General features: G+C 45.8%; 1 protein-coding gene across 1 annotated transcript in view; it reads left to right on the top strand.

Annotated features, from left to right (window-relative positions):
- The window catches only part of Gpt2 (glutamic--pyruvic transaminase 2), a 34,698-nt gene extending 27,884 nt beyond the window's left edge, over positions 1 to 6,814 (top strand). The window contains exons 10-12 of the mRNA XM_021220212.2: positions 485 to 640; positions 2,390 to 2,502; positions 4,831 to 6,814. Of these exons, the coding sequence (XP_021075871.1) occupies positions 485 to 640; positions 2,390 to 2,502; positions 4,831 to 4,921 (360 nt within the window). The 3' untranslated portion in view covers positions 4,922 to 6,814. The remainder of the gene's footprint in view (positions 1 to 484; positions 641 to 2,389; positions 2,503 to 4,830) is intronic.
- The last annotated feature ends 9,161 nt before the right edge of the window (positions 6,815 to 15,975 follow it).

Raw genomic sequence — 15,975 nt, forward strand, 5'->3', positions numbered from 1 at the left:
CAGAACGTGCAGGAATTCTGATTGATTAGTATCCCTCCTGTACAACAGAACGTGCAGGAATTCTGATTGATTAGTATCCCTCCTGTACAACAGAATGTGCATGAATTCTGATTGATTCTGTTCCAACTTTGGATGCTTGTCCAGCTCTGGGACTGTTGCTGACTCTGCTCTGCTTGAGTCTCCATCCATGTACACCTCACTGACAGAGAATACAAAGGGATTGTTCCTAGATGACATGATGAGTCCTCTGGGAGACTCAAGACTCTCACAGAAGTCTTTCTAGGGTATTCTACCCAGGGCCAGGGCCATTCAGACTGATGGATGAAAAAAAAAAAATCCATGTGGAAAGACTGCTCCATGGGTCTATGCCTACCTTCTTCCCCTAGCCATGTACAGTGTTTGTCACATGCAGCTCATTTTTTGTCACTCTCTTCATGTAGCCTTGTCTAGAATCACTGATACCTGTGCTTTCTGTTATCATCAGGAAAAAGAATTCGTCCTTGGTAATCTGGCCAAAAAAGCAAAGCTGACAGAAGATCTGTTTAACCAAGTCCCAGGGATTCAGTGCAACCCCTTGCAAGGAGCTTTGTACGCGTTCCCTCGGATTCTCATCCCTGCCAAGGCCGTGGAGGCGGCTCAGGTCAGAGTGGAGGGCTGGCTGGCTTCCTGGATTCACTTGATCTGTCTCTGACATGGTTGGCTTTTTGCTTTGGTGAGCCATGGTGCTGACCTTAGGAGTCTGTGTCCTCCTGGACAGATGCAGTGTACCATGGGATAGCTTCTTAAGAGTCCCGGCTGCAGCAGAGTATGGTGGTAACAGAACAAGCAAGAGGCTAATCCCAAGCTAGACTCCAGGGTGGACCTCCACAGTGTCCTCTCAGGGTAGAGGCATAGCTCAGCTGTTAAGACACTTGCTGCTTGCAGAAGATGAGCCTGGCCTTCAGCACCTACATGGTTACCCACAGCCTTCACAACTCCAGCTCTAGGGGAGCCACGCCTTCATCCTGTTTCCAAAGACACCAGGCATGCATGTGGTACACAGGCATACAAGCAGGCGAAACACTCATGCACATAAAATAAATACATCTAAAGACCATTAAAACAGCAAGACATACTGACTCTGAGGGGCAGAACCCAAGAGGAGTGTGATACTGGTGTTGGAGAAGCAATGAGAGTCCTCACCTCCCCCAGCCGTTGCCTCCCGCAACAGTGACTCCTAAGCCTGAGTGGTCACAGTAGAAGCCTTGGGTTTGGTTTACCGCGCATCTTCAGGGGAGCTGAGAGCCTGTGCTTCCAAGTCCTCGTATGCTATCGCAGACCGTGCTTTGAAGCGCAAGGGAAAGTAATGTGTGTGTCAGTTGCATCCTCACCCTACCCTGGAGTGCCTGAGCACCTCGTTAGACACTGGGGATCCAGGCCCACCCGAGATCAGACTCCCCCTGCCAGAGCCCAAGACTCCCCGAGGATTGTTGTTTGATGCTGGTCTCATTGCTATGACCAAACTCCTGACAAGGTAGAAAGTCAGAGAAAAGCGATGTCTTTGGTTCCCTGGGTTATGGGTATGGCTCTCTGGTGGGAAGGCATGAGTCATGTGACGCTGAGGCAGAAGCACAAGGGTGCTGGCTCACCTCTGGGCGAGGATGGAGACACAAAGGAAGGGAAGCCGGGGCAGGTTTTCTTTCTCCTACACCAGCCGATGGGCACATCCTCCACATTTCCTCCGCAATGCCTTCAGGCACGTGTTCAGAAGTGCGCTCCTGAATGCTCGAGGCTTTTCTAATCCAGTGGGTTAGCTTTCTTAGCCATCCTTAGCACTGTCAGCAGTGGCTCCGAGGCATATCTCCTGTAAGCCCCTGCTGGATTTAGATCCCAGGGCCCCGTTTTCAGATCATTTGCGTGACTTGGCACATAGACATATGCAGTCAGTGCCTGTTGAACAGTTGGTGGGTTGGGGATGGGAATACTACAACCCTTGAATGAAGATCGGGGGTGTCACAGCCCCTGCCTGGCCAACAGTAGCCTCAGATGTCCCATAACCAGCTTCCTGGCTGTGACCTGGAATCCTGCCTTACTTTGCAAGCAGGAAAGGGAGAAGGAGGGGTCTGCCACAGAAAAGAGGCACTGACACTTTGCATTTTGGTTCTATCTGGCTTTGAGCCCTTCACGCCAAGTACAGTCTTTATATTTATAGCCCAGGTGAGACCCCCACTGTGTAGCTCAGGCTGGCCCTGAGTTCAAGGCACATTTTTTGGTTGGTTTGCCTAAGCTTCTCAAGTGCTATGATTATAGGTGTAAACCAAAACCAGCTCTGTTTGGGTTTGTGTTTTTAATGTGTGCAGGCCTCGTGTACAGCCAGGCATGAATCTCAAGTTCTATCCTCTTCCCACAGTCCCATAAAATGGCTCCAGACATGTTTTACTGCATGAAACTCCTGGAGGAGACTGGCATCTGCGTCGTGCCTGGCAGTGGCTTTGGGCAGCGAGAAGGCACTTACCACTTCAGGTGTGACACTTTCTTTGGGGGTGGGTGGTGCTGGTCCCTTGGGTTTTAGAGACTGCAGGATGTGAGCCTCTCTTCTCCTTGAGTGGTTCTCATGGCAGGCTCAGACCCTCTGTCACAAAAGGGAAAACGGGGGTACTTCACCGCCCCTCTGTCCCACCTCTCTGCTGCTTCCTGCCCTGTCACCCTCTGTGCTTCTGAATGCACAGGATAAAGCCAGTGCCTTAGTTAGATTTCTGTTACCATCATAGAGAGCCTGTCAAAAGCAATGTGGAAGGAAAGAAAGTGTTTATTTAGCTTATGGGTTACAGTCTGTGCTCAGGGAAAAGCCAAGGCAGGAAGCTGAAGGCAGGACCTGAGCCAGAGCACAGGGGAACACTGCTCACTGGCTTGCTTTCCGTGGCCTGCTCAGCCTGCTTTTCGTATGTAACCCAGGACATCTGTCCAGGGGTGGCACCACCCATGGTGGCCTGGGTCCTTCCATGTCAATCATTAATCAAGAAAAAGCCCCCACAAACTTTTATAGGCTAATCAAATGGACGGAGTTAGTTTATTTTGTTTTTTTTTTTTTTTTTTTTTCAAGACGGGGTTTCTCTGTATAGCCCTGGCTGTCTTGGAACTCACTCTGTAGACCAGGCTGGCCTCGAACTCAGAAATCCGCCTGCCTCTGCCTCCCAAGTGCTGGGATTAAAGGCGAGCGCCACCACCGCGCGGCTAGAGTTAGTTTCTTGAGTGAAATTCTTCCCAGATAAATCTGGCTTGTGTCAAGTTGACAGAAAACCCAACCAGGACAGCCTGGCACAGAATAGGTGTTCTGTAGCTCCTTGGCTGCACTGTGGGCCATGACACTATCCTGGGCCCCAAAGGCTCTTAAGGTACTACACTGAGACAGAATTAGGTCCACAAACCGAGAGGCTGTTTACAGCCATGCCTTGTCCAGCCCTGTAGCGATGGACACGCGGATTCACAGAGTTGTTAGGCAAATGTTCTCCACGGAGGCCAACTCTGTTCAGAGCACAGTTATTTCTTCACAGCTCCTGCAGCAGTGTCTCTAGTAGCAGATGCTAAAAAAAGAATTGTCATGAGTTGCTGACATCTAGAGCCAAGTCTTTGCACAGTAAACGATATGGGTTGTGTCCTCAGACCGACTAACTGCCTACCTGGCTCTTTTATCCTTGGCCAGGTTCTCTGCTGTGATCCATGGTCCATCTGAAACAGAGAGCTGGGGTGGCAGGGTAGTCCAGTGGTAGGTCACATGACAAGTGTGAGGTCCTGGCTCCTGTGCCCAGCACATCACCAAGAATGTGATTGAGGTGGGAAGGCTGTTGTCAGGGCTGGAGAGGGGTTACTTTTGTGGGAACCGGAAATGTCTTTGAAGTGAAACCTGTGATTTGAGATTGGCTTACTTCAGAAACTGAATACTGGGACACACCCATGTGTCTCAACACACACACACACACGCACACACACACACACACACACACACACACACACGGGGTGGGGGAGGGGGAGATTCAGTTTCTGAAAGAAAGGCTAAGAGTCATGTTCTAGGATTAGAATAGTTTGACCACACCGGGCGTGGTGGCGCACGCCTTTACTCCCAGCACTCGAGAGGCAGAGGCAAGCGGATTTCTGAGTTCGAGGCCAGCCTGGTCTACAAAGTGAGTTCCAGGACAGCTAGGTCTATACAGAGAAACTCTGTCTTGAAAAAAACCAAATAAATAAATAAATAAATAAATAAATGAATAGTTTGACCACTTGTCTAGCGTGTATGAAGCCCTAAACTCAATCCCTAACACCACAAAACAGGAAGAAAAAAAAAAAAAGCCATGTTCTAGTCTCTCTGTACTAGTCAGAATGTGCTCCTGGAGCCATATGTGGTGGGGCATGCCTGTAATGCGATCACTTTAAGAAGCTGAGGCAGAAGGATTACTGTGACCTCAAGGCCAGCCTGATCATCAGGGCATCTTCCAGATCAGCTAGTGCCATATGAAAACCTGTTTTATAAAAGAAGAAAAGAGGAGGAAAAAGGGGGCAGAGGCAGGCAGGTCTCTGATTTCAAAGCCAATCTGGTTTACATAGCAAGTTCTAAGACAGCTGGGCTACATAGAGAAACCCTGTCTTAAAATAAATATACAAACAACAACAGCAACAACCACAGTGCAGCCTTTTGCGGTAATGAATACATTTTGGTGACTCAGAATCTGGCTTATTGCTTTACAGGTCTGACTGTAGTAGAAACGCCTGTGTATAAGCATTGGCATTATATGTTGGGTGGTGTAGGGTTCATCCTGTGAACAGCCAGGCTGATGTTGTTCGCTTTCCTGACAGAATGACAATTCTCCCTCCAGTGGAGAAACTGAAGACCGTGCTTCATAAGGTGAAAGACTTTCACCTGAAGTTCCTGGAGCAGTACTCATAAGGATGCCTCAGGCACCGGAGCCAGACCCTCCCAAGACCACCCAGGTCTTCCTCAAGGACCCTGCCTCAGACCTCAGACAGGCCACCAACGCTGTTCATCTTCATTTCCCCGAGGAGACTTCTTTCTTTGTGCCTTGATGTTTGAGAGGTCTTCGAGCAAACAGTGATTTTGCAGTGTCTCATAGGCCCTGTTTTTGGTTTTGTTTTGTTTTGTTTTATTCTTTTTTTAAATGCAACCAAAGTAGAGTCAACCTGCTTAGCAGATGTACTTGGGATTCTCTGAATCACTGTTCCGTTTGGAAAGTTCCTTTGGGTTTTAAGCAGCCAGAGTACATGGAAATGAGATTATGTCAGATCTGGAGAAACAAGCGGGTGTTGGGAATTATGTGACTTGACACGATAAGGGCTGGGAGTCCAGAAATCAGTAGTGAGTTCCATGAAATCAAACCCTGACCAGTGTAGCCTTTTGGACAGTAAACCTGCAAGTCTAGTGAGGACTCAGAGAAAGCTGGGCATTCTGGTCTGGAGATAGGCAGCACATCACAGGCAAGGATATGGAAGTCAGTAGTAGGACAGGGATCACATCAGATGCAGGTCAGATGGTATTGGCCACCTAGAACAGTTTTCTCCAGGTTTGGCTGTCTTTATGAGTACCATCGCCCTCTGCTGGTGGCAGCAGAGAAAAGCAAGAGCTGAAAATGGACGCGATCCTTTTACAAGGAAGGCCCTGAATGTTGTTTTTCATTGTTGCAAACTGAATTTGGTTCAGTTGTAACTGATCACGGTGTCTGGTTACACATGCAATCTGATTCAGTGTGTTCTCTTCACATCAGTTTCCTGCCTCCCTCCCTGATCTGCGGACAGCATCCTCTATCATCAGCCTTCCCTGTGTGTCACAAAGAAGCAGCCACCAACAAATATATCCCTTGAATTAGCACACCTGGGTGGGCCATGTGTGCACCAAGGAAGCAGGTGCTACAGGGAACGCCACTTGTCTCTTAACTGTCTCCGTTCTTCAGTGAGAGTGAGGAAAGCTGTCGGGGAGCTCCAGCTCAGGAGCCTGGGTACCCAAGGGAGTCAAGGGACAGAGCTAGAGAGAGAATGATATAAAGGCTGTGGGGTAAGGCTGAAAGCAGCCTCCTGTCCTATGGTCCCACACTGCAGGGGCTGTGACTTTAAAACAGAACTTCAAGTTGTTAACACTCATAAGCATTGCATTACTGTGAAGGAAGAAGCCGCATCCATAACAGGATGTGACGTTCTACAGCTTTTCCTTTAAAAGCTGAAAAGATACCGTGTGTGCTCGCTAGGCATATAATCCAGATATGCTCCAGAATTCTGAGAGTCTTCCATGAAAGGTTAACTAGAAGCTAGAATATTTTTTATATTTTTGTAACAATTGGCTTTTTTCATTGGGGGGGAGGGGGTAGAGGTGGAAGGGTTAGTATTTATAGTCCTAACAAGTCCAATAATTTTTATAAGTGTCTTCAGATTATAAATAACCCTCCAAATTTTGCAATGTTTACATGTTTTTTTTTAAGATGACAAATATGCTTGATTTGCTTTTTAAATAAAAGTTTAGCTGTTCTAAGAGATTAACTTCAAGTAGGATGGCTGGTTATGGTAGTTTGGATTTTCTACAGGTTCTGTTGCCATGCCTTTTGGGTTCCAGCATCACTGGAGCCTTAGCGTGTGGGTGGGGCTGTGGATGCCTGGCCAGGCTGGACCTGGACAGCCACACCTCAGAGATATTGTTTCCATGTGGATGTGAGCAGGCACCAGCCTGCATGCTCTTTCCTACTTAGCATCATCAGTTCTTCTGCCTCCTTAGCATGGGACTTTGTAACAGCCATGCTGGGAAGCTCTGAACAATAAAATACTCCAAGGGTGGTGACTGAGCAGGTTGGTCAATAAAAACTAAAAGTTGCGAGGGGCTGAGTATGGTGGCATACACTTTAATCCCAGCACTGGGGAGGCAGCGGCAGAGGCAGACTGGTGTCTGCGAGTTTGAGTCCTATCTGATTTACATAGTAAGACCTAGTCACAACAAAGTTGGAAACAACAACAGAAGCAATAAATGGTTGAGTGAATGTCACTGTTTATCTGTGTATATGTGCATATATTTTTAATATCTTTTATATATTTAATATAATTTAAATATGCACAAGTATATGTCTTACAGGAACACATATATTTATGTGTTCCTGAACAGTAAATGTACCTAAATATCACAAACTCTAACCAACAGCTTCTGCTTTTTTTTTTTTTACTGGATATTTTCTTTATTTACATTTCAAATGTACCCCCTTTCCCAGCTGGGTTCCCCTCTGGAAACTCCCTATCCCATCTCCCCTCCACCTGCTTCTATGAGAGCACTTCCCCCACCCCCCACCCCCCCACTCTCGCCTCTCCGCACTTGCCTTCCCCTACATTCCCCTGGGGCATCAAGCCTTCACAGGACCAAGGGTCTCTCCTCCCATAGATGCCCAAAAAGGCTATCCTCTGCTACAAATGTGGCTGGAGCCATGGAGCCTTTGGTTGGTGGTTTAGTCCCTGGAAGCTCTGGGGGGTGTGGTGGGGTGGTTGATATTGTTCTTCCTATGGGGTTGCAAACCCCTTCAGCTTCCTTAGTCCTTTAACTCCTCCATTGGGGACCCAGCTTCTGCTTCTTAGGGTTTGACCCTAAAGACAAGGAGTTGCTGAATTGGAGAAAAAGAACTAAGACTCTAACTAGGAATCATTAGGAACCTACTCAACATAGTTTAAGCAAAGAAACTGACTCTCCTGTGGAAGTTGTAGGGAAACTGGCTCCATTTCTAATGTTTACTCTGGCAGAGGTTGCCTTGCCCCATTGCACATAGAAAATGTCATGGTCCCATGTGTCGTTCCCAGAGTCAGCTTTTATGGCTTGTGAGTATAGGGTGCTTTGCAGGGGAAGGGGAGCTGTGTACAGAGGAGGTGGGAATGGCTGTTAGGATCACCAGCCTTGCTGAGTAACATTGAATCAGAAGAAACTCCCCATAGAAAGGGAGTTGGGACGGTGCTATGCTAACACAGGCCTCTTTAGTGTAGGCATGGAGGAATGTGTGTTCAAGAAGTGTGTGTGTGTGTGTGTGCGCACATGAGTACAGGAGCTCACAGAGGCCAGAGGCATCGCATCCCCTGGTGCTGGAGTTGTGTAGTGAGATGCTTGTGGGAGTCATAGCTAGTTGGTAGCTAAGTGGACAGGGAAATGTTTTGTAGCTTCCCTCACAGGAACCCACATAGGAACCCGCAGCAATTATCTAGGGGGTAAATTATACTTTATTGTACAGTGGAGTGTGTTAAATACAGGTCAGAAACTGCAGATATTCTAGATGAGAGGGGGTAATGTTGAGATGGCCTCACTGTGTAGTCCTGGTCACCTTTGAACTCAAAGACCTGCTCCCCAGTCCCCAGTCCCCACCAGAGGCCTGGAGTGAGTCAACAAGCCTTTACATTCCACCAGATTCAGGCTCTTACGGCACAGGCAGACTATTTCCCAGAACATCCCATGAATGATCCCACTGGCTCTTCACTGAACCTCATGAACCAGGCCTCTGCTGTCCCCATTGCTCTCTCAGAGTTATTCTCCAGGTTCCCACGGGTATGACCCACTAAACTCTGCCGGTAGTACTCAAAGGCTTTTCCAGCCCAAAGTTTCAAAACTCTTCCATGTTCCTCCAACAAACCAGTTCCAAACAGGTAAGAACTGTATGGTTGGGTTTATCATTTCATGAGCTTTACTTCATGATAGTTTTTTTTTTTTTTTTTTTTTTTTTTTTCTTTTTTTTTTTTTTTTTTTTTTTTGTATTTTCCCCTTTACTAGGTGTATGTGGCATATAGGACTGCATTTTCCAAGTAGAACATCTACCTTTTGTGAAAATTTCCTGTTATGTCTCTCCATGGAAAAATTCAGCAGCATGCATACACACTAGAAAAGAATTTTGGAAAACCCAAAATAAATTATTGATTTGCCTTTCTCTGTAGAATAACAATTCCTTAAGATAATAGCAGATTTCTCTTAGATTTGACATTATGCACTGGGCATCTGTAAAGCTGTATGCTTATTTACACTGATTTATCCCTCCAAACTAAGCAGTTCTTTATGTTGCTGATGTAGTTTGCATAGCAGAAGCTATCTAGGGTAGCATGTCCACTTAATCTGATGAATTAATGACTTTTAACATATAAATCTCAGATTAGTTTATAAGTAACTTTCAGGAATCTTTGGAGTGAATACAAATTCCATCTTTATAACTATAATGGAAAATAAGTAGCTTTGCAACTTGTTTGTTTGTTTGTGTATTTTTGAGACCTATAGTCTCTTGAATTTTGGGGTTGCAAGTGTGTGCCACCATGCCCAGTGTACATGTATACAAACATTAACTAAAAATGTCAACATATAATAAAATATTATAAAAAAAGATAGAATGCAGCTGAATTCTGAGGAGTTCTGACACAACCAGGATTACAGGAAGGACAGGTTCCAGTCAGATATAGCCAGGGCAGGTAGCCCTAGAGATAACCAGATGGTGGAAGGCAAGCATAAGAACATAAGCAACAGAAACCAAGGTTACTTGGCATCATCAGAACCCAATTCTCCCATCATAGCAAGTCCTGGATATCCTAACACACTGGAAAAGCAAGAATAAGATCTAAACTCACTTCTCATGATGATGATAGAGGACTTTAAGAAGGACATAAGTAACTCCCTTAAAGAAATACAGGAGAACACAGGTAAACAGGTAGAAGCCCTTAAAGAGGAAACACAAAAATCCCTTAAAGAAGTACAGGAAAACACAATCAAACAGGTGAAGGAAATGGACAAAACCATCTAAGATCTAAAAATGGAGCAAGAAACAATAAAGAAATCACAAAGGGAGACAACCCTGGAGATAGAAAACCTAGGAAAGAGATCCGGAGTCATAGATGCAAGCATCAGCAACAGANTTTTTTTTTTTTTTTTTTTTTTAGTATTTTCCCATTTGCCATGATAAATAAGCACCTTGAGGAAGGCATCTTGAGAAAGGAAGAAAGAGTTTATTTGGGCTCACAGTTTGAGGGCACACAGTCCGAGGTAGCAGGGAGTCGTGGCAGCAAGGCCTTGAGGGAACTGTCCACCCTGATGTACCCATCTCACTTTCTCCTTTTTATTCATTATGGGACATCAGACCACAGAATGGTATTTCCCACATTAAGGGTGTGTCTTCCTCTCTCAAATAACCTAACAAAGATTAAACACGTATATGACCAAATACTTGTTGCCATGGTGCTTCTAAATCCTACCAACTGTTGATCAGGATTGACCACAGCACTGGGTATAAGGAGCATGGGCCTGTAGTCTGGACTCTTCTGCCTCTTCCTCCCTGGTACTGGCGTTACAGGGTGTGCATCATACCCAGCTCCAAACCCTTGGACTTCCAATGATTCAGTATAATGTCTTCAGATGGGTTCCACACTGTTATGTATGATGTGTCACCGGGCTTAGAAGATGTCTTAAGAGTGTGTATGGATTAATACTAACAAAGCATTAATCACTGGTGCATGGTATGCTGTAGACTGTAGCATTGGCAGCTGTCCAGACGGCTTTTACCGCGGAGCCTGAAGATGTTGGTTTGGATCCTGGAACCTATGTGGTAGAGAGCTGCTGCTGCAGGTCATCATCTGCGTTCCACACGCACATGGAGCAAGGGCGGGGCCATGTGGTGGTGCACACCTTTAACCTCAGGAGACACAGGCAGGCAGCTCTCTGAATTTGAAGTCAGCCTGGTCTACATAGCGAGTTCCAGGCCAGTGAGTGCTATGTAGCAAGACTCAAAAAATCATAATCGCCAAGGAGTGGTAGCTTTAACCACAGCCCTTGGGAGGAAGAGGCCAGCCTGGTCTACAGAGCGAGTTCCAGGACAGCCAGGGCTACACAGAGAAACCCTGTCTCAAAAACAAAACAAAACAAAAACTTCCAGAAGCACAACCATAATAAAGATCTGGAAAGATGGCTCAGCAGTTAAGACGACGTGTTACTCTTGCACAGGATCCAGATTTGGTTACCAGCACCCACATGGTAGCTCACAGCCATCTGGAGTTCTAGTCCCACTCGATCTGATGACCTCTTTTGATCTTTCAGTCCCACTCGATCTGATGACCTCTTTTGATCTTTCAGTCCCACTCGATCTGATGACCTCTTTTGATCTTTCAGGGTACCAGGCAGGCAGATGGCACACATAAATGCAGGCACAACACCAATACATAAAAAATACATTGTTAAAAAGTATAAAAGTAAGAAGGAACATGTAACATTAACAAAGGCATTCTGGGGACTGGAGAGATGGCTCAGTGGTTAAGAGCACTGACTGTTCTTCCGGAAGTCCTGAGTTCAATTCCCAGCAACCACATGGTGGCTCACAACCATCTGTAATGGGCTTCTGATGCCCTCTTTTTGTGTGTCTGAAGTATCAACATACCCACAAATATTAAATAAATACATACATACATACATACTCAGGGCGTGGTGGTGCATGCCTTTAATCCCAGCACTCGGGAGGCAGAGGCAGGCGGACTTTTGAGTTTGAGGCCAGCCTGGTCTACAGAGTGAGTTCCAGGACAGCCAGGGCTATACAGAGAAACCCTGTCTTAATAAATAAATAAATACATCTTAAAAACAAAAAAAAGAAAAGAAAAACAAACGCATTCTGACTTCCTGCTGACCCATATAAGTTTGAGGGCTGTTATATTGCGCAAACATAGTTAGTGGTATTCTGTTAATGAGTATAAGAAAAGGTAAGGAAGCTGTGAATGTATGAGACAGATGTAGGTCTCTGAAGAAATGACAGGAGTGTGGCCAGTAGAGTTTGCTTCTCTGTCTGACGAGAATCTAAACATTAGTTGAGTCTCCTTTCTTCTATGGGGAGAAGCGTTTCTGTACTAGGGCTTTCACAGTGAATTGGTTTAGACATCATCACTGTGGACTGATGATCCAGGCTGTAACTGAGGCAGCTGTCTTTACTCTTCTGTTGCTGTGATAAACAACCAAAGCAGCTTGTAGGAGGGAGGGTTATATAGGGTTTATGGTTCCAGAGGAATGAGCAGCAGGCATACTGGCTGGAGCAGTAGCTGGGAACACACATCTCTAACCACAAACTGGAGCAGAGATGGCTAACTTACAAGGGAAAGAGTCCTTTGAAAGAAATCTACCCCCAGTGATAAACTTCCTCCAGCAAAGCCACAACTCCTAATCTTCCCCAACTGGCTACCAACTTGGTGGCCAAGTATTCAAATGCCCAAGGCTTAGGGGCAGAGATCTCATTCAAATCACATACCTGGGAACCTAGACTCTGAAGTTCCAGCTATAAGATGTATCTTTCTGGACTAATGGGTGGGAGAATGGGAGTATTGCCATTTTGTCCTACTATGCTCTTCTCAGAGTTGTTTGGAGATGTCAGGAATCAAGATATTTGTGACCAGGGCAAGTTCTACCTTCAGAAGGAATAGCTGTTTTCCTGATGTATTCTGTAGAAGGAATCTTTAGATGCCTATGAGAAGGCCAAAATTTAAAGATTCCAGTCCAGCTACAGCCAGCTGTGCACAGAGGAACTCAGGTCCTGGTGATATCAGGTTTGGCACATAAGGTCGGTACTGGGCTTTTACGTGGCTCTCTCACTAATAAGTACCTCTATTTTCTCAGCTGTCTACAGTGCATTGTTCTTGACTGAATGCATCCTGTACCCCTGTACCATGCTCATAATTTCTTGTACAAATTGAGTAGCAAATAATGGGGCTGACATCAGCTTCAGGTGTGTGACTGAACGGTCGAGGGCTGATAACATGTTGCTTTCACAGCTGGAGATTTTTAGGTCTCAGGTTCAAGTGTAACACCAACAAAGCACTGTCATTGTTTGGTCATTACACAATCCACTCCACCTGTGAGACGGCATAAGAGCAGAAATGTTTTTGAATACCAGTGATCTGGAATTGGCCATTGGTTTCTGGACCTTCCATGACTTACTTCAATCTTTGTCCAAGTTACAAATTCTGCATCCAGTGTCCTCATTTATACTAAGTAGAAGCCATTAAATACAGATCCCCATTTTATGGGTTTGGTTCTATTGTGAGTTATATCACAGCTTTCTATTATTTAAAAATTATACTTAAGTACAAATCATTACTTGTTTGAGAAGCCAAATAATGTCATCGTAAGAGCCTTGATGGTTTAGAAAAAAAAAAGTTACAAAAAACTTGCTGGTGTCCAGCACTGCAGGATTATATTCATTTTTAACATACTTGAGAGCCAGGCATGATGGCACAAGAGATTAGTCCCAGGATGAAGTGGGAGAATCACTTGATTCTAGGTATTGGAGATCTGTTTGTTGGACCCCATTTTGGCCCTGGTTTGGGCCTTAAGGACAAACCCGAGCCTGGCTCAGTTCTGAGACCTGGCTCAGTCACTTCCATATAGGGGTGACTCAGCAAGACCTGCTTGGCCCTGCCTCTGCCCCGCCACTGCTGATGTAGAGCTTTGCCATTGGCCCTGTCAGTCATTCCATACCCTCCGTCACCCCTCCTTGCCTCCTACATCATCTTACCCCACCGAAAATCCCCCTATGTTCTGAATTTATATAAGCGAGAGGCTGATGCCATAAAGTTGAGTTCCTGCTTTGACAGACTCTGGCCCGGGTGTGTTTCTTTTGGGCCTTTGACACTTGACATCCCTCTCAGCCCTGGTGAGACCCTGGAGGGATCGGGACCTCTCTCCTCTAGCCTGAACCTGCTGGCAAGGAGCCGAGCTGGCAGAGATCAGCTTGGGCAACAGCAGAAACTCATCTGGGGAAAAAAAATAGTCAAGCATTGTAACTCACGTCTTGCCTATATAATCCCAGCATTCAGAAGCAAGGGCAGGATGATCTATGAAAGTTCAAGTCCACAGAAAAGAGAAGCATTTGTTTGTCTCCCAGTCCTGCATTAAAGGGTTAGACTGTTCTTTCAGAATTTGTTTTCAGGTCATTATTTCAGATCCTCCACATCTAAGATTTAGTTCAAAGAGCACGAAGCACTTCTGTCAACATCTGGATTATCAGTGTTGGGTACACTAGGAAGTTTTGGGTGTTTGGTACTACAGATCAAATCCAGTGACCTACTCATACAAGGCAAATGCTTGGCCACTGAGTTCTATGACCAGTTTCAGGGGAACCAACATTCTCTTTTGGCTTCTACACAGTCACCAAGCATGGTCAGAGAACACAGGCAGACATTCAGAATAAACACCCATACACATAAAACAATAATTTACAAACGTAAGGAAGAGCTAGTAAGATGGCAAGTGAAAAAGCCAGGAAGCTATACACTGGGGCCTGGGAATATGGAGCCACACCTGGTACGCATGGTGCGGTTAGAAATGACTATACAGCTGAGTTGGGACACACAGGAGCGGTGTGTGCATTGGAGTGTCCATCCAGGAGAGGAACTGATGTGTGAGCATAATTGTGTTAGACTGGCTTGCATGATACAAGCTGACTAGGTCAACAGTGGCCAACTGCATGCTGAAGAAAACCAAGAGCACAGTAGCTCCTCAGACCAGAATGCTGGACACTTCAGCAGTCCCAATCTGGTGCTGAAGACCTGAAGATCCTAAGTTCAGTCTGAAGCTGGATTCTGATGTCACTTAAGGGTGGTGGCAGTCGGGTCAGCAATGGGATTAATACACCCACTTAGCAAGAAGCAAAGGCAGGCAGACAAGCAACACTGGTTTTCTGGCCCTCTTTAAATCTAGGCCAACTGCTGGAGGGTGCTGCCTGTCTGGGGAAACAGCTTCTTCCTTTAATTCCTTCTGGAACTGCCCACACAAACATGCTGGCCATGAGACATGTTTCTTAAGTTATTTAAGGTCCTATCATGTGGACAATTGGGCTCACCATCACAATGGGCAAGTCCATTGTTTTGGTTAGGTAGAATGAGCAGGTAGGTACCACTATCTGCCGTGCATTTCAGAGAGGCTTTGCACTGACTGGACATACTCAGCCAACCTCAAAGTTGAAGAGAAACTTGTTTGTGCTATTGTCACAAAACCAGTTGGTGAATGACAGTGGCGGTGGCTATAGTTGTCTTGCAAAATATTATCCTACCTAAAGATAGGCCAAGAAAGGAAGCTGCTGAGTTGTGAAAAAAAAACTCCTTTAGTGTGAAGCTACACCCTAGCACTATTGAATTTGGTGATTACTTATGCCCCAAGTTAAGTCTGGCCACTTATCCTCAATAAGCCAATAGAGAGAGCCAAACTTAAGTGGAAAGCAGAAAAGTATCCAATATAGCCACACTGGGAACAGGATAAAGAGATTCAGCAAGCCCCCGAAGACCATCTTCAGGGTCCGTAAGTACTTATCCTGTCAAGGGACTGACACAGGCTGTAGAACTGTGTGAAATCTTTCCAGGAAACACGCTCCACCCGGCACCCTTTCCTTCCCTCAGCATCAAATTCCTAAGGAAATTCCCGTTTCTTTGGGGATCTATTGTTTCCTCAGATTGAGGCACAAGCTGTCATTTCTGCCAGATGGGTCACAGCATCATCCTGAGGCCACCACAGAACCAAGAGAGATTTTCTGAGGCAGATGAGAAGTGGCTTGCTACCAAAGCATAGACTTCACTCCTCTAATCAAATTCCTCTTTATAGAATGCACCTGGATTTAGCACCTTCACAGACCCCTCGATACACTGATTCCTACTTCACAAAGGGACTGTAGAAAACAAAACACGAAGATGAGTTCTTTCACATAGATAAGCACAAAAGTACAGCAGTGGAAGGTTAATCAGAAAGTCAGGGTCAAGATTTTACCAATCTTAATTCTGTGGCTACCTGTGTTCCATTTTAGCTGTAAGAAAGGTACATACCGCTGGGCAGTGGTGGCGCACGCCTTTAATACCAGCGCTCGGGAGGCAGAGGCAGGTGAGGCAGGTGGATTTCTGAGTTTGAGGCCAGCCTGGTCTACAGAGTGAGTTCCAGGACAGCCAGGGCTACACAGAGAAACCCTGTCTTGAAAAACAAAA

Source organism: Mus pahari, chromosome 20 (genome assembly GCF_900095145.1).
Source record: "Mus pahari chromosome 20, PAHARI_EIJ_v1.1, whole genome shotgun sequence".
NCBI classification, from domain to species: Eukaryota; Metazoa; Chordata; class Mammalia; order Rodentia; family Muridae; genus Mus; species Mus pahari.